Genomic DNA, 25,269 nt, shown 5'->3' with positions numbered 1-25,269 from the left:
TGATGAACCTACAGCATAGTTCCCCAGAAGTATTAATTTGCTTTTGTATTGGCAAAACCCCTGTAACTGCTTGAAGAAAGACTGAAGTCTGTTTAGCTGCTGATTTACTGCTCTTCACAGCCACTTCTTATAACCACATCTGATCTTTCTAAGGAGCCTCCTTACGAGTAACTCATCACAGAACTGCATTTTTTTTTCTGATATAGTGTATCCCAGACTATGCTGAAAGCAAGAACCTATAGACCAACTGCCACAAATAAATGCCCAGCAGGCTAATGTAACAGCTCTGCTATAAATCAAACCTTCCTCTCCATTATGATCTCCAGTCATTTTCATTTGACCTTTTTCGAATGCAGGAAGAGTGGGAAGTGCTTCCACTGAAGAGAAACCTGCACTCTGAGGCTTCAGGACCTAACATGAGGTCCTGGGTCCTCCTGGAAAAAGGAAGTTTGGAACTGGACAACAATGCTCTTACAGCTTAGGTGCTACTACAGTGACTTTATGCCACTTACAGGACAAAGTAAGTGGCATAAAGTCCACTGAAGAGGATGCTGGCATTGCAATCATGCTTTTAGCCTTAAGATTGCTCCTTCAGCAACACAGGAGCAGCAGCATTGCCAGATGATGAGATTTTCCTTTGTGATGTCTAAAATACACAGGTACCAGAGAGCAGAGCATTTATAAACTCCTCAGTTGTACCAAAAAACGTGCAAAACCTGCCCTTCAGAGGGCAGAGCCTGTCAGCTTCCCTTTGCTTTTCTGAAGAATGGCCCCCATGTAAGCTTAAGCAGCTTTCCTGAATTTCTTCAGATGCTACAGATTTCAAATCCCACAAAACAGCAGCAATGTTGTGCAGCTACCCGGGAACAAGGAGGTTTTAACCAGTAATACCAGTAGTTCACAGAGCTGTTCCTTCAACATACTCTACCTGGAAGCCATCAGGAACTGCCTCCTGCTCAGGCCGCGTTGGTAGGCTGATGAATGGAACCCGACACCCCTGGCTCGGGCCCTAGAAGCAGAATGGAAATCCTGTGAGTGATAAATACTTACACCAGATGGGGAGATAAGAGACAAGTGCCTGTCACCATTCACCCATGCTCCTCTAACGTTTCACACATTTCAAAACCACCCATCAGCTTCCCGAGAAAACGACACAGATGGATGTGTATCTGGATCTCACAGACAAACCACAAGGCTCAACAGGGCTCTGGGCAGCCTGGTCTACTGGAAGGTGCCCCTGCTGACTGCGGTGTGGTTTGGACTAGATGACCTTTGGAGGTCCCTTCCAACCCAGACCACTCTATGATGATTTGATCCCTCAGCCCCAAAACACACACGGTGCAACACAGGTTAGGTGTGTCACGATGGAAGTGTCCAACAGCAAGCTCCAGGAGAAAGCACACTGAAAAGTGACTAATACTACAGCTTATTGACACAAGAAAACAACAGGACACTTTAAAAACCATGCTGAAGAGTCTCTGACCTCTACAGTGCTGATGGAGCCTCCATTCTGATGCGCTGCTGTTGCCTCCTGCCCTGTTACCACCGTGGTCACTCTGTCCGGTGACAGTGGAGAAACACCTGACAAACCATCTGCATCCAGGACTGGCACAGGGCTACCCGGGATAATACCAGCACTTTTAGCTGCCAAGTCAATAGCACCTTTTGTGAAACAGAAGCGAAAAAACACATTATAAAGCTTTTCTTTGGGCAATGACTTTGCTGTGACTCATCTCAAAGGTGTTTTTTTGAAACTGCCCAGGGCCTAAACTGGACACATGCAAAAAGTGACAATGGCAATTACCTGATCAGCTGGAGCAGCTCTTCCTCTTCACAAAGTAAAAAAACCTCCTTCAGCTAAACTGTTTAGTTTTGATATACCTAATAACACGTTGTTATGAGGCAGAAAAACAGTTTGGAGAAACATCTCAATTCTCTCCCATCCCTGCCCTTGCCCTCTTTTTTTCCCCTTATTTATTCTGTCCTTCAAGTTGTTAAGTTCTGCAGTTGCATAGCTTATGCAGTTCCTAGTCATTTCCTAGGATTTGCTAAAGGAGCTCTAAAACCATCTTGCCTGTAACAGCCACTTAGACTCAATATGAAAAACCTGAGTTGTTGCAGATTGCCCTCACCCAGACTTTTTGCAATTCACTTAAAACATCTGAGTATCTTCCCATCCCAGAGAATGCTCTATGCAGAACTGAAGCAATCACTGTTTTCACCTCACTAATCATTCTAATTATGGGACATGTAAATAATGTTTTGTTGCAAATAATGTTTTTGTTATTTGCTTGGGGTACACTGGTCGGGCTCACAGAAAGAGTGATTTGCTCTTGGAATGGGCTGCTCAGGGAGACTGAGGAGTCACCATCCCTGGAGGTGTTTAAAAGGAGGATGGATGAGGCACTCAGTGCCACGGTTTAGTTAATTAGAAGGGTTAGGTGATAGGTTAAACTTGATGATCTCAGAGGTCTTTTCCAACCTGGTTCTGTGTAGAATTCATAATACCAGATCAGTAGACATACTGGCTTTAAGTTTCTTTCAAATATGTCATAACACCTTTTTTTCAAAGCAATCTTACAGCACATCACAAAGTGCTCAACTTGGGTTAGAAGCCCTTTGCTTTGCCTGCAGGTCAGCCACAGGGAAGGAAGCCAGCTGAGAATGTTCCCCACTGACTGCTCCAGTTCTGCACAAAGCACAGAACGGCCAGCACAGTTGATCTTCACCTTGCACAGCAGCAAGCCCCACCTAGAGAACACCATACAGACCACAATGGACCATGGCTCTCATGCTGTTTAAGATGTTACTTACTAGAGAGATGGTTGGTAGCCTGTGTTGGAAGAACTTTGGGCACAATTGGACGAGAAACAGCAGCTTTAGTCAGTGAGGACTGGATTGGCCGGAAGGAACCTCTCCCTGTGGGGAAGGATTGAACAGCTCTCACACAAATGAAACTGAACATCCTTTAAGCACACAGTTCAGTGCAGGCAAACAAATTCCAAGCAGTAGCAAGTTCCAGGAATACAAAGGAATGGAGTTGATGAAACAGACTTGAAATAGTACCATAAATTAACCAGTGTGTGACAAAACCTCACACTTGCTGTGTTATTGGAGCTGCTTTCCATATTTCCAGTGAAGATAACCTGGGGAGGAACAATCTTCTGCACCAGTACAGGTTAAGGGTGAATCTGCTGGGAAGCAGCTGCATGGAGAAGGGCCCTGGAGTCCTGGTGGATAAGAAGTTATCCATGGACAGCTCTGTGCCCTTGTGGCCAAGAAGAACAATGGTCTTCTGGAGTGCATTAAGAAGAGTGAGGCCAGCAGGTTGAGGGAAGATCTCTTGCCCCTCTACTCTGCCCTGATGAGACCATATCTGGAGTACTGTGTTCAGTTCTGGGCTCTCCAGTTCAAGAGGGACAGGGATATATTAGCAAGTGTCCAAGAGAGGCTACAAGGACGCTCATGGGACTGGAACATCTGTCTGATGAGGAAAGGCTGAGAGACCTGGGGCTGTTTAGTCTGGAAAAGTGAAGGCTGAGAGCAGATCTTACTGATATTTATGACTATCTGAAGGGTGGGGGGGACAAGAAGAGGCCAGGCACGTTTCAGTGGTGTCCTGGGATAGGACAATGGGCAATGGATGCAAACTGGAATACAAGAGGTTCCACTTCAACACAAAGAGAAAATTCATCCTGTAAGAAGTGACTCAAGTAATGGGTAGATGACTTGTGGTTTTCCAAGTGTACCTTCCTCTCTTAAGGAATGAGGCCTTTATACAGTTTTAAGGTTATTAAACTTTCTGGTACATCTCCTGGCAGCACAGCAGTGGTAGAAGATAGTGAGACTCACCAGTAATGGAGGAGTTGGATAAGATAGAAAAGGAACAGACATGCTGGGACGGATTTCCAGAAGGCCTGGGGAGCAGTGTTCTCTATGTGACAGATACAAGAGAAGAACAAAAAACATATTTAATCAGAGAACATAGGGTAAAGATCCTTTTCAAGGCACAGAAGTTTATAAGCACAGTATTTACATGACATGACTATCACACAACAGACATTGATAAGGTCTGTGTAATCTTAAGAAGCAACAGGGATCACATGGTTTTCTTTACTTACTATAAAGGAAAATGTAAAGAAATGCTAGCTAGAACTCCATTCCTTTCCAGTTAGGCAAGCAGTCATCCTCAAATCTCCCAGAGTTACAGAAGTAAGCCAAAGGGCAGGATCTTGTCTATGTGTGTGCAAACTGATCTTCCTTTACAATTAAACAAATGTCAATTAAACTCCTGAACTAAACCAAGCAGCACAGAGTAGAGGAGCTCAGCAGTGAAAAACAGTACAAATCTAATTTTGCCGTCTCCTACTCTCACACAGGACAGAAAAGACAAATGGGTTATAACTGACACCTGAAAGCTTTGTTTTTCCCAAACAAGGTTCCATTATTCTGGTTTTGTATTTTGTTCTGTATTTCTTGTATTCTTGCACATGTCTTGTCTGGAGAACACAGATTTCTTGCTGTGGTTTCACAGGAGCAGGTGCCTTTTTGTTGGGTTGTCAGAGCAACCCAGAGGAGACCGATGCCCACCTACCACCTCAGTACCATTACAACAGGCTACCTCTTCCATTGATCTCTTTGCAAGTCCCATTTTTTTCCCAGAATTCCTTGTTCTCTCAAACAATGTTTTGTTTCACTACAAAGGTTTATACCTACCCCACTTTATCAGCCAACAGTGAGTAGGAAACAGGAATAAGTATCTAAAAGCAGATCTTGTGGCAGTAGCACTAATAGGCCTAGTGCTGACAGATCAGGGTTATCACATGAACAGACTGCTTTGCACATCAGCAGCAGCAGGCCCAAACAGCAGAACCTACTTTCAGCAGAGGAGCTCTTTTTGATTTTTCCCCAGATACCCCAACTACTACTGTTGTCACTCTCCATCATATAGGGGGACTAGAACATAGCTGGTTACAAATACAGACTAAAACACTTGTTCCTTTCCATGTTCGTATTTGCTTTTCTAGTGGATGCACACAGGAGTTCAGACTTTATTTCAGTTAGGTGCCAAGTCCTTGTGGCCTTACTGCTGCCGATTCCAGAAGCCAAGCAGGCATTTCTCATCGTGCAAAGGATTCTGACCTGTACTACTAAGGGCTTCCGCAGGTGCCTGTTCCGTAGCTTCCTTGGCTTTGGCAAGAAGAAGTCCGACTGCATCTGGTCAAGAACAGGAAATGCATGAGGAGGCACTTCAAGCATGCAGACACAGAACTGATCATACCCCTCAGGCTGTACTTTTCAGGAAAATTGTAACTATTGACTAAAATACTGAGTTCTGGGGTTCAGTCAGTAGAGTATTCTTTCTGTTAAAGCACAAACATTTCCCACATGGAACATGTAAAGGTGCAATAATTTGTATTCTTTTTCTTTTCTGCCTTTTTTCCCCTTTCTCCCACAACTTGGGGAGAAAGCTTTATAGTCATAAAGCAAGCATATTCTACATCTACATCTAACTCAAGTGCCTATCACTATACTGATAATCATTCTTTGGAACCACTCTGAGGCAAGTAGCAAGAAAGCTTCCCCTCTGCTACTTAACTACTGCAGCTTGATATGAAGTTGTTCCTGAGACCATGGATGTAAAAAATGAGTATCTGAATTACAAATAGCAGAGCAGTCCCATAGGGGTGCATGATGGCATTCAGATTCAGGTCTGAAGAGGTAATATCACTTCAAAACATATTTATACAGTCAAATTCTGACTGACCTCAGCTACTATAGTGCTGTGCTTGAACATCACTAAAGGCACACCTCCCCAGGGAAGCTCATACTTTCTGACAAACCAGAGTGCCCTGTAACAGCATGGGTACAATGAGCTACTTCTCTTCCAGTCACTTCACTTACACTGATCGTGTCCAGGTGCTGCCGGAAGGTCAGTTCTGCCTCTTTGCTAGGCAGGAAGAGTTTCCCATGGCGGCTGTTGGGTGGCAGAGTTGTAGGAACTGCAAAGAGTCCACCATCAGCATCAGTGCTTCCAGAATTTGAAGGACCAGCCACCAAGAGAGGTCTAGGGAGGTTTCTCAAACCTAGAAGATTTAAATAGCAATTTAACTGAAGTGAAAACACCTTTTTGTGATGTCAAATCATGAGATGTCCATTTACCTGCTTTGCAAGGACACTTCAAACACTTCCTTGCCTTGAAATCCTTGGCAGAAGTGAGTTAAGTGCAGGTTTATGCTACTATAGAAACTGGAATTTAAGCAGATACTTTAAGGCTCACACAGACCTTGTTAAACAGTTTCTCTCACTGAAATAGCTGAGGGCCCTTCCCACTAAACAAACCGTATGCTCATCATTCCTTTGGGAGGGGGAAGATAATACAAACACAGACTCGTCCTACACTGTTTATGTTTTAATTACACCCCATGCCCCTCTCCATAGGGATTCAAAGTGCAACCCCAATAAAATGCTTCTTCATGAAACAGCAGGAATGAGTTTGGCAAAATACCTTCCAAAAGATGGATTGTGTTAGAAATACATTTGGCACATCAAAATAACAGTATCTACTCTGAGGAGAATGTCTTCATTTACATCTGACTTGAAAAATGGGTCGTTGGTATTCACAGTGCTGTGCCCACTCTGCAGGCACCTAGCTAGGATAAAAAGCAGTACTGTTAGCAGGTCATTCTGAGATAACCTAGAAGTGTACCTGCCTCACCCCAGCAGAGCTCACTGCACACGTACCACTGGGCTTTGTCACAACCGACACCGACAGCTATTGTCACACACACTGCACCCACACTTGGCACAGGGCTCAAGCATCTGCTGATGGGCTGGAGATCTCAGCTAGGAGGCAGCAGGCTCCTGACTCACACAGAGAGGAAAGCAGTCAAGTAGGTAACAATTTAGTCATGCCTGCTGCCTCCCTGGGCAGGAAGACAATCCAACACCAGCCTGGGCCACACCAATGCAGAGAGAGGGATATGCAACAGCATTCGAGAAGTGTTTTGAAGGACACTGAACTTCTTTCACTCAGCAAACAAAACTGAAGGTTTTACCATACTCCTACTGAAAAGATAAAGTTGCCACCTCCATCCTGCTGCTCTAGGTTCTGCTGTTTTCCAAACATGAGTTAAAATTACACTGTGCCAAGGTATCCAAAACCAAACAAATGCAGGAGTTAGAAGTTAGTAATACATACATTATTACCATTTAAAAAATGAAATCAGGGGATGCAGCTCTTATTACATAATGGCATTTCAAGCACTATAGGTGATGTTGCTTCATTTTCTCTAAGTCTCTTTGTGTGATTCTTTTCACCCTCTTTTTTGTATCTCCAGCTACCTGCATGGCTTTTGTGGAGCTGTTAGTTTGTCACCACTTTTGCTACCTCTAGTGTGGATAGATCAACTTAAAGAAAACCCAAAAAAGCATTTAGCACCTAGATGGACTCAGGACCAAAGTTTGAGGGAATGCCCCTAAAAGGCTCATCAGCAAAAGTAACCTAGCAGTATGCTTTCCAATGGCCAATCTGCTCCAGTCAGTCAACAGCTCTGCATGTGAGCACACAAAGAGGCTGGACAATTACTGCATGCAGAAGGTTGCAATCCAGACCACAAACATCCCTACTTCAGATCCACAACTATAGCAGGGCTGATAAAAAGGAATTCAGTTTATCTACTAAAACAGCAACTTAGGGTGAAGCTGTCAGACTTGCTTGGGTATCTGACCCACCGGAGTACCATTATCTGAGGCCTCAGGAGAGGCCCTTACCTGGGGCAGAACAGCTGGGAAGCTAAACTGATTAACCGCTTGAATTGTTGTGCTGAACACTCTGCTGCTGCTCCTCTCTACGAGCCAAACAGCTCAGTTGAAGCCAGTTTGGCGCTTTCAACTCTCCTGCACAAAAGCAGGAACACATAACCTGCATTTCTCACTTCCTGACTTTGTACTGAAGCCTGTGTGCCTCACTGTAACATGTTAAACCACAGTGCTAGGCAGCCCTACCTGCAGGAATGAAAGACTAATGTAGATAATAGCATTGGGTTTAACCAATGAAGTTCTATGTAAACAGGACAGCTCCATGTTTCTAAGGGATCACAAAATGTTAGCCTTCTGGTTGTTTCTGTATGGTATCCTCAGTGGATGGTCCTTACCCTTATTCAAATGCTTCAGAAAGGATTACCAGAGTATTGGGGATGCATAAGGTACAAGCTCCCAAAGGTGAATGTGATGAGCTAAAGAAGTTTGATTCTCTTTGTCAGCGTAATTTACAAAGGTTTGTCCTTCAAAGCTGTACATTTCACTGAAATGTAAGTTTCACTGATCTATTCAATCATTGGCTTCTTACTAGATAACTACATCCTTGCCTCTGTCAGTATGCACAGTGAAGCTTTACACAAAGATGAAGTTGCTGTAATGCCATTTAAAAATTAAACCCACAAAGCATCACTTAAAAAATTACTTATGATCCATTGCTTCTTCAAGCATGGCTGTGAACAAGGCACTATAAGAACCACACTTGTTCTCAGTAACCCTGATACTGTCACAGGATTTTCTCAAGTCAGAAAGTGCAACTGGACTGCAAACTAAAGCTGACATTCTTGGTTTGCATGCTGGGGCTCACAGCCACAGCAGCTGTACTCTCTGTTAAAAGGAAAGGCAACTCATCGCCATCCCTATTATTTAATGGCAGAATGGCACGGAAAATGCATAGCAATTTTTTTATCACCAAGCTTTACACCATGTATTTGCTCTCCTGCTCTGCAACCATTTGCTCTCTCCGCACTCCACACCTTTTATCAGCCAGCTCCTAACAAATGTCAGTTGTCTCCTGTGACTCGGGAGCTCTCCTGGATTGTCAACTGCAGCTCAATCTGGGACAGTTTTAACACAAGTTAACACATGGTAATAATGTTCTTCAGCAGTGAAGTTCCTAAAAGCAGGAATATTCATTTTCCCAGTGTTAGACCACTGGGATGCAGCCATCATGGGGTCTGAGCTCTTGAAATGGATTTTTATTACTACTCACCTGAGGAGTTGGAGGCAGCACCAGGAGAAAAAGCCTTGTTGCGAAGGGCAGCCTGATTTCGTGCACAGCCTGGGCTCCTGGTGCTGATGGCAATCACCTTTCCTGGAGGAGTCAGGGATTGCTCCTCTTGAACAGGCTTTATAGGTGATGTGGCAACAGAGCTCATCTCTGGCATCTGAAAATGCACCCAAGAGTTAAAATAATTTGTGTACTGCTACCACAGACACTGCCAGACTCAGCCTGCTGAGGAGCTTAACAAAACCCATCTGACACAACACAGAATCTTTTTATGCATTAGAACCAAGCCCCCTGGATGTCGGTGGTAGGCAGCTGGGATTCCCTCCTGCGCATTCAGCAGTCATGGGTAGAGTATCATTAAGCTCTGTCACAATCAACCTAACCCTTCAACTTCACGCAGTGTGCTGGGCCAGCCCAGGAGAAGCATTTAAAAAGAGAAAAAATAAGAAGACAAAGACTGAAGGATGTCACAGTCATGGAAAAGATGTTGGGTTTAATTCAGTGCAAAACTGATTTGCATAAACTCCAGATCCAGAGAGCTCCTCTGACTGGAAGCTCTTGAGTCTCATTAGGTAGAGAGCCAATAGTATTGAATTCTGTGCTCTCACTTCTCCCATCTCATACTGATGCAGCAGTAACAGGAGGCACATGGCAAGGTGCTTCACTATTTTCCATGCCCATCCAGTTATTTCCTTAAGTTGCTAAACCCTTTTCTACAACATGCTCCCTTTTTGAGGGATCTGTGTGCAAGCAGAGGCCTAAGATTTCCACCCACACCTGACTGCAATGGGATTTGCTGTGGTGTGGCTTATGATGCTTATCTTCATCTAAAGGAAAAAGCCACAGCATCTGGCCATCTTGGCTTCATTATGTGTTAGCATGAGAACACAGCAGGGACCTAAGGAATCAACTCTTCAAGTGCCCTCTGGCAAAAATGTGATGGTTCCTGCCATTATTTGGATGCAGAGGATCTAAAACACCTAACTTTCAGAAAGTCTGCAGCATTTTCTACCAGACAGTAAATATCATCCCAGCCTCCTGAACGCCTCTCAGTCCCACAATGTTCATTGCTGCAAGAAAAGAGTCTCTTTTCCTGAAACAGTGAGCATGAAGTGGTATTTGACAAATAAAGGGTTGTGGTACTTCGTTTTACTGGAGTGCACAGTATGGCACATATGTGAGACAGCTCCTGTAGCTTTCAGTAGCACTATGTTACTTTGATTAAACAGGTGTATGAACTTGAGAGAGAAATAGAAGGCATTCACCTAACCTAACCTCATGACTCATCTTTTCAGTAGTCACATGAAATACTCACTGCAATACCACTGAGACTAACAGCAAACCAAGAGCTGCAAAGTACTGTAGAAAGCAAACGCAGCACACTGAGAAGTCCACCCTCCAGGAAGCTGGGCTGCTTTCAGAGGTTGTGTGTTTTCAAGACAGGAAGACCTTAACAAGGCTGGTCATTGATTTACTACAAAAACACAACTGGGCAACTATTTCCCAGATTAAAGAACAGTTTAGCACCTGAAGCATGAACAAGAGCTACTTACTGGTTTGGGATTGACTTCAGTAGAGATGAGTTTTAAAAGGCAGTTTAGAAGTTTCTGCTTGTGAAAGGTGGTACATGCAGGAACAGCACTTGACTCAGACGTTTGCTCCCTAGCATCCTGGGTTTCTGGCTCCAAGACAGCCAACCAGTCATATTCTAGCTGCAACTTGTTCGGTTTGCCCATCATGAGGTAGACTTCAGCCAGGGTAAGGCTCTCAGAAGTTCGGAGACTCCATCCTTCTTCTCTAACCTGCTGAGAGAGCCGGTTTGGGTCATCCTTGAGAGACTTTGTACTAGATTGTCCCTGAGGTGGAGGTGGAAACGAGGAGCCCAGCTTCTCTTGAGAATCCTCCATTACTGCATCAGTTATATCCTTGGTACAAGCATCAAGCTGCTGGCTCTGGCTGTGGCTACCCTGAGTTTCACACCTGGATGGGCCACTGACAGGTGAAGCCATGCCACTTCTCAGTAGCTGTGAACAGGAGTCAGATGTCTCTGCATTTCTCCCAGTTGGAAAAGCCACAGGAGAAGTATTGCCAGCTGCTGGAGCAGAGTCCTTCCCATGCAGTTTGTCCACGCAAGAACACTTCTCTGGAACAATCAGGTCCTGACAGGACTTCATGTACCGTGGGAATGGATCTAGCAGAGAGAGCTCCTCCACATCAGGGATCTTACTGCAAGCACAAGCTGTGCTGCACGATGGGAGCACAGCTGCTTGGTCACTAGCCCGGGCCTCCCTGCCCTCCACACAGAAGGCCACTGAGCTCAGATTTTCATGGTTACCTCCTGGATCCTGAAGTCCAGAAGAGAGTTTTTGGAGAGAATTAGTGATGCCAAGATGTGAAGCTGTTCCTTCTGTCAGGCCAGGCTCTGGGGTGCCATCTTCAATGCTTGCAGAAACTTCAGCTGTGGGCTGAGAGGGTTTGCTTGACTCCATTGTGCTCTCTGCCCTTCCCACACCCTTACCTTCTGTTCCCCGTGTGTACTTTAGCTGTCCCCTTGCCGTCCCCTGTCCACTCTGTATGCCCAGGATTTGTGCAGGGGGTAGTAAGTGAGAGTCCTTCGTGTTTTGTTTGCATTTGCCAGTTTCCTGCCAATGCACTGTACAGAAAGCCTTGGAGTGAACCACTCTGGCTACCCCAGGCAGTGGAGTTAGTGTGCAGTTCTCTCCTGGGAAGAGATGGAGCATTGCCTTCTCCTCCAAGAAGCTGCCTCTTGTTTCTGGATCTCTGGAGTCCTGAAGCTGCCGTTCTTCTAGTGTTTTACGCTGAAGAAGATGTGTCAAGGATACAACAATCATCTGCTCCTTCCAAAGAGCACTTGGTGGCTTATTTTGCAAGTAAAAAAAACCCAAAGAGAGTATATGATCAAGGACCTGTTCTCTATTCAGCACAGATATGAAGACTCCACAATCAGAAATTAAGTCCTTTTGTGGTGATCAAGACTATGATGAAGATCTGCTACAAGCACCATGTTCCAGGCAAAATTACTTCTCTCTGCTTCACACACCAATGTAACCGTAAAAAAATCCAACCAGCATACCTCAAAAGAACCCAATGTCACAGAAAGGGGAGCCTTTCTGTGCAGTAACCTTCACCTCAGCAGTTTTGACATCCTCCTAAGTTTCAAGTGCTGCACTGTTACTACTTCCAGGTTCTCAAAGAAGAGCCTGAATTAAAGGACCAAGAACAGGAGGTAGCACAGTGATCATCAGAACTGAATGGCTGTTAACTCACAAATCCTTCTGCTTTCTGGATCAAAGGTCAGAGGGAGGGCTATCTCTAAAGATGTATGGCTCAGACTGTATAGATAGGGAACAGGTAGCAGAGCTACTGAGACAAGAAGCTTAAGCCTTCATTTGCTGAGCTGCATGGAGCAAGTGGGAAGACCTGTCCTTAATTTCTTTGTTGAACCTGGAAACAAAATGGTTGGTCATTATCCGAGCTTCTTTGGTGGTCACCCATCTAAATGGGACAGACTACACTTAAGGGAATAAAGGCAGGGAGCTTCCTTTATTGCTAACAGCTTTTCAAGAGATTACAAGAGAGGAGAATTGAGGTGAAGATGTGTATGTAGCCAGGTGGAGGCCGGTCTCTTCCCCCAGGCAACCAGCAACAGAACAAGGGGACACAGTCTTAAGTTGTGCTGGGGGAGGTACAGGCTGGATGCTAGGAGAAAGTTCTTCACAGAGAGAGTGATTTGCCATTGGAATGGGCTGCCCAGGGAGGTGGGAGAGTTGCTGTCCCTGGAGATGTTCAAAAAAAGCCTGGATGAGGCACTTAGTGCCATTGTCTAGTTGACTGGATAGGGCTGGGTGCTAGGTTGGACTGGCTGAGCTTGGAGGTCTCTTCCAAGCTGTTTGATTCTATGACTATAATGTGATTTCCCATGAAAAGTTCCATTAGTGACACAGATACTGACCTCTAGCTTTCCTAAGCATGGGCTAGCAAATTTATGAGGGAGAATCACAGATCTGTTGCAAAAATGAATTTAAAATGGGAAGAGAACTGCTCCTAGGACACAGCACCCAGAACAATCTAAGCAGGGAAAGGATACCATACGCACTTCATGGAGAGCCCATTTCTGCTTCAGGAACTCAATGAGGCTGGAGACCTTCCGATGTAACTCCACAATCATCCTGTATAGAGGAGAAACAAGGCAAGGGAAGAGAGAAAAAGGTCAGCAGAAATTCAATTTGCAGCCTTGATGCCAGCAAGAGAATTCAGGGAAGAAACTTGCACTCTGCAATACAAGCACAGGGAACTCACCTATCAACACCAAACTCTAAGAAAAACAAAGAAGCCAAGTTAAAAAACAAACATGTCATCTCACAACTTTAAAATTCACAACTGAGAAAGATCTAAAAGGTTACCAGATGAATCTGTTTGCCACGAGTAAAGATATCAGTTTTTCCTGATGGAAGAAGATAGGAAAGGATGAGAAGAATCAGGTAAGCTGCACAAGTGCAGTGACCCCACAAGGCTACTACATGAAGCACAGAAGAGGAAAAGGGGCACAGAGGAGACCCTCAGACATTTACTTTTTGCTCCCAAAGCATTCTACAAAATAAACCTAATGCTGAAAATCCTCGTTAGCCTCTCTGCATGATCTTTGGTCACCGTACTGCAGTACTCCACCTGAAAACACAATCAACAGTACAGAGGCCTTGTGTTTTCTGCCCCAGGTTTTGGACTGGATGTAAGTACTTGGATGAACAGCCACGGATAACATTGAAGCAACAGCATCAACTACACTGCACAAGGAGGAGATAAAGCCACAAACATCATCTTTTCTGCTAGCATCTCTGTGTTGCAGCTGACATGTTCAGAGTTTTGGTGCAGGCACCTTTGATCATGGGTTTACTTCCTGTTCCTGTACCTCCATCTTGTAGTGCATTAGAGATATATTTTTTACAACTAGTGCTGCTTATCTCCGTTGCACTTAGGCCCAGCTGTCAGAGCAGAGTGCAAGTGGCACAGTGTATCAATCTCCATTTCTAGAAGCTCCTATAGTTACACAAAAGATATCAAGAGCAACAATATTCATCTAAGTTTCATGCCTGATATCTCACACTCACAACAATCGTGCATTCTGCTTGGGCAAAGCCTTCAGAGTCTGTACAAATTGCATTATCTAATGTGGACTGCCCAGCTGGCAAAGAGAACCTGAAGAGAATGAGATGCTAGAGTGCTGCTCATACTTTCCCTGTTCTGAGTACCACAATAGTCCTTCATTACCTAAGCCGTGGATTCTGGGCAAGACTCTGAACTCGAGCCCACGCGTGGTTATTTCGTGGCTGTAGCTCCACAGGGACCTTGAGAGGAAGACGTACTGGCTTCTGGTCTTCTTCATCACTAACACCTGAAGTGAGATGCAGTACAAAAGGCAAGGGTCAAAGCAAGACAACTCTGTCATAGCACTGTATGCTGAGTTACATGAAAAAAAACAAAAACACTGGAGACAACAGTGTCACCTGCAGACAACCCAAGCAGCATAGCTCCCCCAGTGGAGCCTGCTCCCTTCCATTATCTCGCGGTCCAGTACGTTTGTTTTTTCCCTTGAACACTGCAGTGGTACTGGAGCTTCCAGTTGAATAAACAGGGTCAAAATCAGTTGGTTGGAAACTATGATCAGGTACAGTATTGAAACTGCATTGATTCTAATTATTAGGGGGAAAGGAAGAGGAATAAAAAGAAACTCAAGAGAAATTCATACACAGCTAAACAGGAGAAGGGAAAAAAAAGTCAGAAGTGCTCAGTGCTGAAAAACATAATACTGCTAATTCACTGGCATGAGGGACTAATCTTCATATGGTGAAAGCACAACTGCAAAAGCAGCAGCAATCTTGCTTGGAGTAGGTTCTCCCTTTCAGTCTAGCTAGCAACAGACTTCAAGACTCCAAAGTCTTGAAGTCACCAAAGTTATTTGGCTGGTACAAGCAAACAGGGTAAGTAAGATAACAGGGATGTGTCTATGCCCAACACAGTGTAGGTTACCCCTACCAGTGATGCACATACCAGAACAGGCTCTATCACAGTCTTCTAACAGTCTGTTAAAATTCTTTTGTTCCAGTGTCTCTTACTTACCATCTGGATCACAGAGCTTCTTCAAAGCCCTGCACATTGGAGCTTTGATACGAAGATTTCTGCCTTTGTACCGAACAGTTGTAGCCCTGAGCAGATTGGACAGAAGAATCACAGGCACATTAACAGCAGCTTGTGAACACACCACACGTGTACACACATCTTGGCTTCTTGTTGCATATCCTAATCACACAATCCAGCAACCTATCATTGTTGTAATGAAAAGCCAGCCACAAAGGACTGGATTTAGTGATTCAAATCCCCTGTCATTTTTAAGGGAGCTTTTTTCCGTGGCTGCCCTTATTAGTGATTAGGAGAACTTCTTTAAGCAGCTCATGTGGGCCAGTGTTGATGTGAGCACGCTGAACTACTCAGACCAGTTACAAAAGCTGACAGAATGACCCTTATCTTCACCTTGCATTTACAGATATCTGAACTTTGATCTCTTTTTCATTCAATTACAACTGTAACGAAGGCCTGATCTTGCATGTTACTGACACGCTGAAGACAGGTACAGAGACCTACACAGCATTGAATGCAAGCCTTTGCCATCACTTGAAACAGTTGATTAAGTTTTCCAACACTACTTATTGTCTGTGACCTGGCTTATAAGCTCAGCCAGGAACACTTTAAATATTGTTTATTTATGAGCACATGAGAGGGCCATTTGTTTGTCCACACACCAAGTAATTATTGCAGAAGGCCAGAGAGGATGTGCAGCACAAGCAGAGCAAGCAGTGAACTGGAATGTGGAACTCCAGCATCTTGAGCCACCCTGCAGAGAATTGCCAAGCCTTACCAAGCACACTGAACTCTGAAGGAGTACCATGCTTGAAAGAAATGTGTTTGGAACTCAACTAGGAGCTGCTTACTAATTGAGGGGGATGATAGAATCATAGCATCACTGAGCAAGATGTGAAGTTTAATGGGATATATGCAATGAGTTTGTGTGAGACATAAGGCTGTGCCACATGTGCAGGAGATTCATTAAGACAGTGCAGGCATCCAGGTGGCAATGAAGATGGAAATGTGAAACCTATTTCTCTGCAGGCAAGAGGATGCAGGACAAGAAGGAAAGCAAAGATGTGTCTTCCACCTGGCAGACAAATGCCTGTGGAAGACCACCTATTGCTGAACTGCCTAAGAATTAGGGACATCCCAGTTTCTGGTCAGAAGATCAGTATTAATACTTTCAAATGCCAAGACTCCTGTCTCCAAAATGCCACACTAGAAGACTGGCTTTTACAGAACCAACACCTACACTTCACAGAAATCACTACCTCTCATGAACAATTAATTAGAAGAACCAAGGCCTTAATCATGCAAAACCCTAGATGACCTCAGCTTGCTAAAATTCATCAGTCTCATTTATTATGGTTTAGTGTACTTGGCTGATGTGTTAGAAAGGTTCTTCAGCACAATGCAGGCCAAGATATCCAGAATTCTAGCAGATACTTAGAACATTATGGAAAAATGCCTTATCCTAGGCCCACTTTAATTGGTAATTCCAATATAAAGAAGCCATCTACTTTCAGAGCAATTTCATTCTATGAAAGTAAACATACTTCTAAGATTTTCCTAACTGTACAAAGCCCTAAGTAAATGGCAGTTTCTCATTTCACCCTTTGCAGATAAGGGAAGGAGGAATGAGTGATTTTGCAAATAATCACATTCAAGGCCTGCAACACAAAGTGCATCTCCCAAGAGATCAAAGTTTCATAAACTATAAGGAACTCAACCTGAAACCCAGCTTGTGAAAAACAGAAAGGCACCACAAGTAGTATCCATTTTATGTATGGTAAAACAGTCAGGAACTTCTTCAGGAAGAAGCTGTTACTTACCCAGCTTGAATGAGCTCATTGAGTTTAGCTGCATTCTTGTCATCCATACCTTTACATGGAATGGGACAAAAGGGAATTAGGATTTAAAGCAGTGAAGTCATGACCTTTTTTATGTGTCCTGCTCAATTTTCAAAGCTATTATTACATTTTATTCTCACAAATGTAAATGAGCTATAAAATACCCTTTCTGGAAAGTTTCTCATCTCACAATGTGCAAGATTTACACAATCCCTGCCACGACAATTAAATTTTACTCACAGATTAAATGACCCTAGTTGGATTGCTGGGCATTAGTCTGACACTGCAGTATCAAAAAGCTTCTTCAGCTTCCTGCTCAACCTCTGTTGCTAAGGCAGTGCAGAGCTGTGTTGAAGGCAGCAATAACATGTAACTACACCCCTACACTGCATCTGTAACCCACACTTTGCTCCTGAGCACTATGCAGCACATTTTTTTAAGAGACAATATGTTAACTTGATTAATATTCCTTATGACAGCCAGGCCTAGATCTTTTTAACAAGCAATTAACCTCCTCTGGCAATGCCGGATGTATTCCTGACATGTAGCTTCCAGTAAGACCTCTCAACTTCTGGGAAGACAGCACTTGGTGAATACCACAAGATTAAAAAAGGAAAAGAAAAAAGAGACAGAAGTGACTTTCACCATCTGCACAGCTGACCTCTCGAATTGGGTGTGGAAAGGTCAGCTGCTTAAACTCTTTGGTCCTGGAGACCAGAATTTTTGCAGGTGACAGTGGGTAACAGACACAACCAAGAACCAAAGTTATAAAAAGACAGCAGCACTGAGCATGCATGCATTGCCATGGTGACTGTGTGAAACCTTGTTCCCAGGCACAGCAAGGAGGGTCTGTTGATGCTTTTAAGACATGATGTGGATACAGGAAAGAAACACTGATTTCTTCTGACAATGCAAACTGTCTTGCCTCGGCACCTTCTTTGTCATGAAACAGTTCAAAATTACTTCTCCAAGATGAATTAACACACTAGAGATCACTGAACAAACAGACAAAAAGTCAGTGCCCTATCACTGGAATCATTCCAGCTCAGGTCGTTCGGGGCCGTGAGCAAGCTGATCATAGCACTAAGCCCAAGCTCAGGCATCTTGCTAATATAACTTACCAACTTCCAGAAAATGGGGGAGCACTGCTATGGCACAGACTCATCTGTCTACACTCATTCTTATAGGGAAAACCAGCCTCCAGGACTGACAAGGCTAGAATTGTCCTGGTTAGTCAGTAAAGTTGCTATTTCTGATTATGATTTGTAATACTTTTTTATCTTCAAGATTCAGTAAGTAAAGATTTGAGGAACGACTTAGAGAAAGGCATCATCCCAGATTTTCATTGCACAGACAGAAATGAGTGCAGATGATATCATTTACACATGGAATTGCTTAGTTTTCAGGAACTACAAAGCAAACAAATAATGTAGGCTGCATGTCCATTTACCTGTCATCTGTGGGTATTATGTGCACTGCATTCCACAGATGGTAAAAGCTAAAGAAATCTGTCAAACAAAAAGGGGATTCATGCAGCCAACTAAGGAGGGCTTTTAAAATAAAAATGTTCCCAATGAGAAAATGATACCACAGATTACTGCAAGAGAAAACCATGAACACAAACTCTGAATAACTCAAAAGTGAAACTGTACTAGACACTCCCAGCTTCAAGGGATGAACCACCTCTAATTCCACCATATAAAAGTAAAGTAATTTGTACTCACATCCCCCAATCTTTTTCCTTAGCTCCCCATAGCAGATTAAGCCATAAAGCTCCAGGGAGGATTTTTTCAGCCCTTGAGAAAAAACTGTAAAGCAGAAAAGGTGTGAGATGCAGACCGCAGATACTCATACGCAGCTATACTGCAGATACACAACCCTGAAAAGAAGGTGATTTGTGTTTTCAATGAGAAATACCATGGGTAAGACTAAGTTCTGTTTCAAGAAACACTGTAGTGAGCAAGAGGTTGACCAGTTTCCTTTTGGTGACTTAAATACCTGAGAAAGGCAACACTTCTTAGGTTAGTAAAAACAATAAAGCAACCTCTCACAGAATTTCAACCCATATCAACAGTTCAGTATGCAAAATAAAGCTAATTGAAAACACAGCTAAATATAACAGCACTTAGGTCTTCTCAATCACTGAAGGAAATCTCCAAACGTCCCCAAGAAAATGCATACCCAACTCTTTCATATATGAAAACTAAGAAGCAGGTCAGAATTTTCCAGAAGACTGAGTTTGTCTTCTGTGCAAACTCCAGATTCCAAATTTTCACTTGAAGAATCACACACATTTTATTACATTTTACAAGCTGGTTTTTTTTTTCAGGCACTGAAATGGGCTGCCCAGGGAGGTGGTTGAGTCACCAACCCCGGATGTGTTTAGAAGTTGTATGGATGTGGTGCTTGGGGATATGGTTGAGGGTGAACCTTGCAGAGTAGGGTTATCAGTTGGACTTGGTGATCTGCAGAGTCTTTTCCAATCTGAATGTTTCTGTGATTCCTCCTTTCTCGTCATCACACATGATGTGGGTTATTATGGCTAACAGACCTACACACCTGTAGGTGTGCAGAAAGAAAAGATGAAAATATTTGTCTGCTCGTCAAGAATTCAGATGTCTTTGACTTGCAGGCTCACTTAATCACAAAATCCAGGCACAACTCTTCCTACCAATACTGAAAATAATCAAACTCCTGCACTAATTCTGGATCAAACACTACCTCTGCATTCCTTCAGCTTTTTTTCCAGTCATATCCATTTCTAATTAATGAGTTCTTAACTTGAGAGGCTCTGGCCAGACCATATAGATGAATTTATACTTCAAATTTTGCCAATGTTAGAGTTGTTTACAGACCAAAACCTTAACCTCTGTGAAACTGCCATGATTTATGCAATTTAGAATTTAGCAGCAGGAGGACAGAAAAGCCCTGGAGACCTTTACTAGGAGAACTGCTAGCACTGGGAATCCAACATTTCTGAACAAGTGATACAATTTCAGGCTTATTCAAAGCATGAGCAGGTATTTCACACTTGCATCAGGCTATTTATTCATTTCTACCTTCCTACAAGAAATGCAAAGCAGCGTTGGAGTCAGTTTGATCAAAGAAATCATGCCTGGCTTCCAAAACATGCTTCTGAGAACAGAAAAACATGCTCTTGGATCTGGCTTCTCCCTGGCACTCACAGTGGCATCAGCGTTTCGATGGTGCGGTGACCTCGCACAAAAGCAGTGACAAAAGCACTTCTGAGAAGCGTTTTTCAAAACACCTCAGCTCAGCCATGCTAATGAAAACAGGCCACGGACACAGACATCTTGTTCAGTCTCCACCATGCCTACCTCCCCTGCGTGGTGGCACAAAGACACCAGATGCCGCATACTAACCGTTATCAAAGTCAATGTACTTTGAGATCTTGTGCCAGGTGCGGTAGTAGAAATGGCGAACCTGTTCCTTGTTCTTCACCATGCTTGCTGGTTTGCCTTTCTTCTTGTATTTCAGGGCAATGTTGTTCTGGATAGCTTCAAAGTCCTTCCCATGCTGAAGAACAAATAAAACAAATTCAAACAAACCCAAACCTTATCTCGTTGTAAGACAACTCAAACAACATGATGGACTTTAGGGTTTTTTGAGCGGAATTAGATTTCAGTGCTCAGAAACAAAAACTCAACAACAAAAGAATGGAATTGGTTTCCTGCATTTTATATGGAATGCTTTATAGATGCCAAATAAATTATGTTCCATTTTCTTGAAGTCTTTCAGAATAAAAACTGAAACCCAAAACTCCACTCATAAATGTGCTGAACAGCAGAACCAAAAGGCCTGATCTTCTCACTTGGCTTTCTTTATCCCTCTGCAATTTGCCCTTACTCCTTCCATTTCTGACTAGGGCAAATGAAAAGCCTAGAATATTCAACAGCTTCACTTTTCTTTATAGTAAATGTCATGTTCCAGTTATGAAGGGTACAACATTTGTGGTTTAAATAAAGGAAAATGTGGTCTATTTTAAAATAAAAAAAATCAAACCTTTGGAGTGACCTACAGGATAAAAATGTGTTTTCTGTGAGCAGTTTACAGTCAAGGCAAAAGTAAAAATGAGACACCTAAGTGTCTCTTTAGCTAATTCCTTGGAGGGTAAAAGGGGGAATTAAATTTTCTATATATTATCCCTGCACTTCTGCTATTACAAGATTCCTTAGTTTTCAATAAGGGTTGGAATTGATTTAAATCCAAAGTGTGAAAACCTCTTTAAAAAGGTAGTGACAGGAAAATCATTGGAAGTGGGGGCCCAGAGACCTAAATACATCTAAGGACAAATTTTTGAACTCTGTCCTCAGCATTAAAAAGAAACCAACCAACCCATAAGGTGTCTTTTGACTGCTTTTGTTTTCACCTTCAGTATGTCAATACAGACAATAACACAAGTTCTCTTAAAACGCCCACAGAAGTGGGACAACCATGGACATCATATTAGATAAAAGATGAGGTGACAGTTCCGGTGCTGCCAACACAAGAAGGACATGGAAGTGTTGGAGAGGGTACAGAGGGAGCCACAAAGATGATCAGAGGGATGGAGAACCTCTCCTATGGGGACAGGGTGAGAGAGATTGGGCTACTTAGCCTGGAAAAGCTCCAGGAACACCTCAAAGCAGCCTTCCAATAGCTGAAGGAGCCTACAAGAGAACTAGGAAGGGACAAGGGCTTGTAGTGACAGGATGAAGTGCAACAGCTTTGAGCTGAAAGAGGAGAGATTTAGATTGGAGACCAGAAAGAAATTCTTTCCAGTGAGGGTGGTGAGACAGTGGAACAGGTTGCCCAAGGAGGCTGTGGGTGTCCCCTCCCTTGATGTGTCCAAGGCCTGGCTGAATGAGGCCTTGAGCAACCTGGGCTAGTGGGAGGCGTCCCTGCCCATGGCGAGGGGGTTGGAACTGGATGATCTTCATGTTCCCTTCCAACCCAAACCCTTCTATGAATCATAATTGGAAAAATAATTAAATATTCATAAATAAAACTTACAAATAATTCCTGTGTGCTTCAAAACAAATAAAAGCTTAAGACTTTTGAAATGTGGCTTCATTTGGCAGATGGTTTATAGCCAACTGTACAAACACCTGCATGCATAGGTATGCACTTTGCTCCCAGAAACCTCAATCAAATCAGCCTTCTTAAGGAAAGCTCAGATGCTAAATGAAGGCATCTAAAATTGCTGCCTTCCCCTGCATGTACCTCATACAGTCCTTCGAAGAAAGTATTTTTGTCCTCCGTGCTCCATGATTCCCACTGCCGTCTGACCTTCTTTCCTTCCTCCTTTTCTCCAGCTGCAGAGCTCAGGTTCCTTGCTGCTGACTTGGAATTCCCTGCAGGATTACTGGGAGGGATTCCTGATGTGCCACCAGTTGTAGTCCCTCCATTATCTGCTCCTGCAAAAACCCAAACATGACCACAGTGAACATTAAAACCAAAGAAAATTCATGGATAGGGATAAGAGAAGACCTCAGATTTTCCTCCTTCACCACTCTATCAGGTTTTTTTCCAAGATATTTTACCTGAAATATAATCTCAGAGAACAAAAAACAAGGGAAGGTTTCAATGGCTTAGGATTTGTACCTTGAGAGATAAGGCAGGTAAGCAAGAATATACCAAAGCAGCCTCCAGAAGACAGCACTCTCTGATGCTTGTACACTGATATGCTCTGCAGTTGTCACTTCACAGCTGAAGGGAACTTCTGAGCAATGCCAAAGACTCACATGAGCAATAAAGCAAACTAACGTCCATGAGAACATACACATGTCATATCCTTGGCTTTGGTCTCTGTCTCATTGCCTCTGCAATAACTGTGGTAACAAGAGGGTTGAAAGATGTCTGCTTCAGTTCATCGTCACAATGGATCAGCATCCATAAAAGTATGATTGTGTTAAGAGCCCTACCTAGGATAATTCAAGGCATCCCAAGTCTCAATGCCTTTGCCACCCTCAAATGCTGGTATGGCTTTTGGAAAAAGGCACAGAAGTGTGACCTTGATCATACCTTTGTCAGTTATCAACATCCCAAAGAATATGCATCAGATGAAAAACGTCAAGCTCAGAAATACAAAATGAAATTATAACCTGATGGAACTCGGTGAGGATTTGCTGTTTACACAAGTAGGGAACAGAGAAGAAAATGGGATAGGGAAGGTGGAGGAAGATGACAGCTACATACAACGCAGTAAGATTCCACCCCATTTTCAGAAGAAAAAGCCTCTTAAAAAAACCCTATGTCTGAAACCTATAGTCTTACAGAGATATTTTCATCAGCAGAACCACTCTCAACCAAACTAAACCCTGTGATTTAATTGCAGCAGAAATCAAACGAAACATCATGCTTGGTGTGATGCTGTAAGAGATTACTGGAATGTGCATCCCAACCAGAGAGACCTCCCAGAAAGTGCCCTCCTTTTTTTTCTCCTGTGAAAATGTAACCATACTCAGTAAGTTGCCTTTCCAGGACAGCCCATCTCAGTTTTAATGGCAAGTCAAGATCTGTCTGTCCCTACCAATGCAGGCACCTAATTACTAGCACAGAAGCCTTCAACATCAAACACATACTGCTCACTGTAAAGAACGCTTGGTACTGTTCTCCTTTTCCCACTTACTGGAAAAAAGGCACCTCAAATTTAGCATGAGGTAAAACACAAAACATGGCTTGCTTTAGTTTTTTTGCTTGTAAATCCAGTTTGTACAACACAACAGTCCCAGCTAGTTTCCCAACTTTTATACACAGATTTCTTTCTCATATTTACGTTTTAAAAGTTCAGTTATATTTAAAAACTCAATTCCATGAGGCATGGAATACCTATATTATACATACACATGTATCTCCTTCAAGAAGTGGGATATCCCAGGTAGATAATAGTGTTTGAAAACAAGAGTATCCGCAGACCCAGCTGTTATAGGGCTGCTGTGCTTTAGAGACTTGAAAGACTTGTATGTAAATCCCCACAGTTCCAATTTGAAAGTAACTCCTTTGGATGACAAAACCATGTTTCTCCAAATCTTAAACTAGCAGTTTGTTCAAATAACAAAGAACATTTGAAATCAAACCTGGATAACAAAGAACATTTGAAATCAAACCTGGAAGAGAGGAAAAGATGAAAATACTTTCCTTTTTTTGTCTTAGCATACAATGAATATTTACTTGATATGAAATCCAGTATTGTGACCATTTTAAGGTTTGTGTTTCTTCTCTTTCTAGGAACAACTATTCAATCACTTTGGAGAAAAAAAAATTACTGTCACTACAGAGAAGTATGTTAGGCAAAACATGAAAAAGAATTGGACATCTAGAACAAAATGCACTTAAGGACAACTCCAACAGCTTTGCTATTTCCTGAAGCCTTCATCAGCCACCAATACAAAAATTGAAAGTGAAGCAATCTTACTCTGGTACTATAACAGTAAATCCTTTTTTAAAAAAGGAAACGATAAGCTGAGGACTTGACAATAGATGTCTGTGAAGAAAACCAACAATTTTAAGGCACAGAATTGCTTCTTTCTTCTGCAGGTGTGAGAATGGCATATCATGATTCATATGATGAAGAAACAGTGATCTTAAGTCAAACACATCAGTCCTCACTCTCAATCTACAGCCTCCTGTTGCTAACAGTTCCCAAAGCAAAAGATATCATTTATCAAAAGACAGCTACAAGACTCTGTTCCAGAGTTACTCTTCTGACCACAAAGCATTTATATTCCTGAGAAATCATTTAGAGGAATTACAGATGTGGGGATCTGATTGTTTGTCTTTTTACAGGGAGGTGGTGGTTTTCTACACCACTCTGGACATACTCCAATAGGTAAAAACCTGAAGTTGGATGTCTACAGTTCAGATGTTATCATGGATTTCCTAAAGCTTGTACAGCACATTTGGTACATGTTGATGTTTTCATTATTAAAAACTGTAAGAAGCAGAAGTATCAGTGAGAACTTAAAATTCTATTAAGATTACCAAGTTCAGCAGATTTCCTTTTAGTTGAATGTAAAAGATGAAATAAACAGGACCATTCCACCAAAGACATACTAAAGACTCCAGATTAAACTTTTACAAAGGAACCATAGCTTGTAACTGCTCTTCTGCTCCTTTATGTACACTTAATATTCTCCAGGATGTGATGACAATGATGACTAATGGCAAGTAAAATTATTTAGCAAGGGAGAACTCTGCAGATGAGACAAAGACAAGATGGTCATT

General features: G+C 42.8%; 1 protein-coding gene across 4 annotated transcripts in view; it reads right to left on the bottom strand.

The window, feature by feature from the left end:
* Window positions 1–25,269, bottom strand: part of CRAMP1 (cramped chromatin regulator homolog 1) — a 40,662-nt gene that overhangs the window by 6,949 nt on the left and 8,444 nt on the right. For all 4 annotated transcript variants that reach the window (XM_064153358.1, XM_064153355.1, XM_064153356.1 and 1 more), the window contains exons 3-17: window positions 22,267–22,460; window positions 20,427–20,580; window positions 18,768–18,851; window positions 17,026–17,074; window positions 15,188–15,273; window positions 14,339–14,462; window positions 13,158–13,239; window positions 10,603–11,868; window positions 9,032–9,206; window positions 5,905–6,086; window positions 5,143–5,217; window positions 3,853–3,934; window positions 2,815–2,919; window positions 1,484–1,662; window positions 929–1,009 (exon numbers count right to left, since the gene is read on the bottom strand). In XM_064153358.1, coding sequence (XP_064009428.1) covers window positions 929–1,009; window positions 1,484–1,662; window positions 2,815–2,919; window positions 3,853–3,934; window positions 5,143–5,217; window positions 5,905–6,086; window positions 9,032–9,206; window positions 10,603–11,868; window positions 13,158–13,239; window positions 14,339–14,462; window positions 15,188–15,273; window positions 17,026–17,074; window positions 18,768–18,851; window positions 20,427–20,580; window positions 22,267–22,460 — 2,918 coding nt within the window. The remainder of the gene's footprint in view (window positions 1–928; window positions 1,010–1,483; window positions 1,663–2,814; window positions 2,920–3,852; window positions 3,935–5,142; window positions 5,218–5,904; window positions 6,087–9,031; window positions 9,207–10,602; window positions 11,869–13,157; window positions 13,240–14,338; window positions 14,463–15,187; window positions 15,274–17,025; window positions 17,075–18,767; window positions 18,852–20,426; window positions 20,581–22,266; window positions 22,461–25,269) is intronic.

Source organism: Pogoniulus pusillus, chromosome 13 (genome assembly GCF_015220805.1).
Source record: "Pogoniulus pusillus isolate bPogPus1 chromosome 13, bPogPus1.pri, whole genome shotgun sequence".
Lineage (NCBI taxonomy): Eukaryota > Metazoa > Chordata > Aves > Piciformes > Lybiidae > Pogoniulus > Pogoniulus pusillus.
The sequence above is the reverse complement of the archived record's forward strand: the minus strand, read 5'-3'. Positions and strand labels throughout refer to the sequence as shown.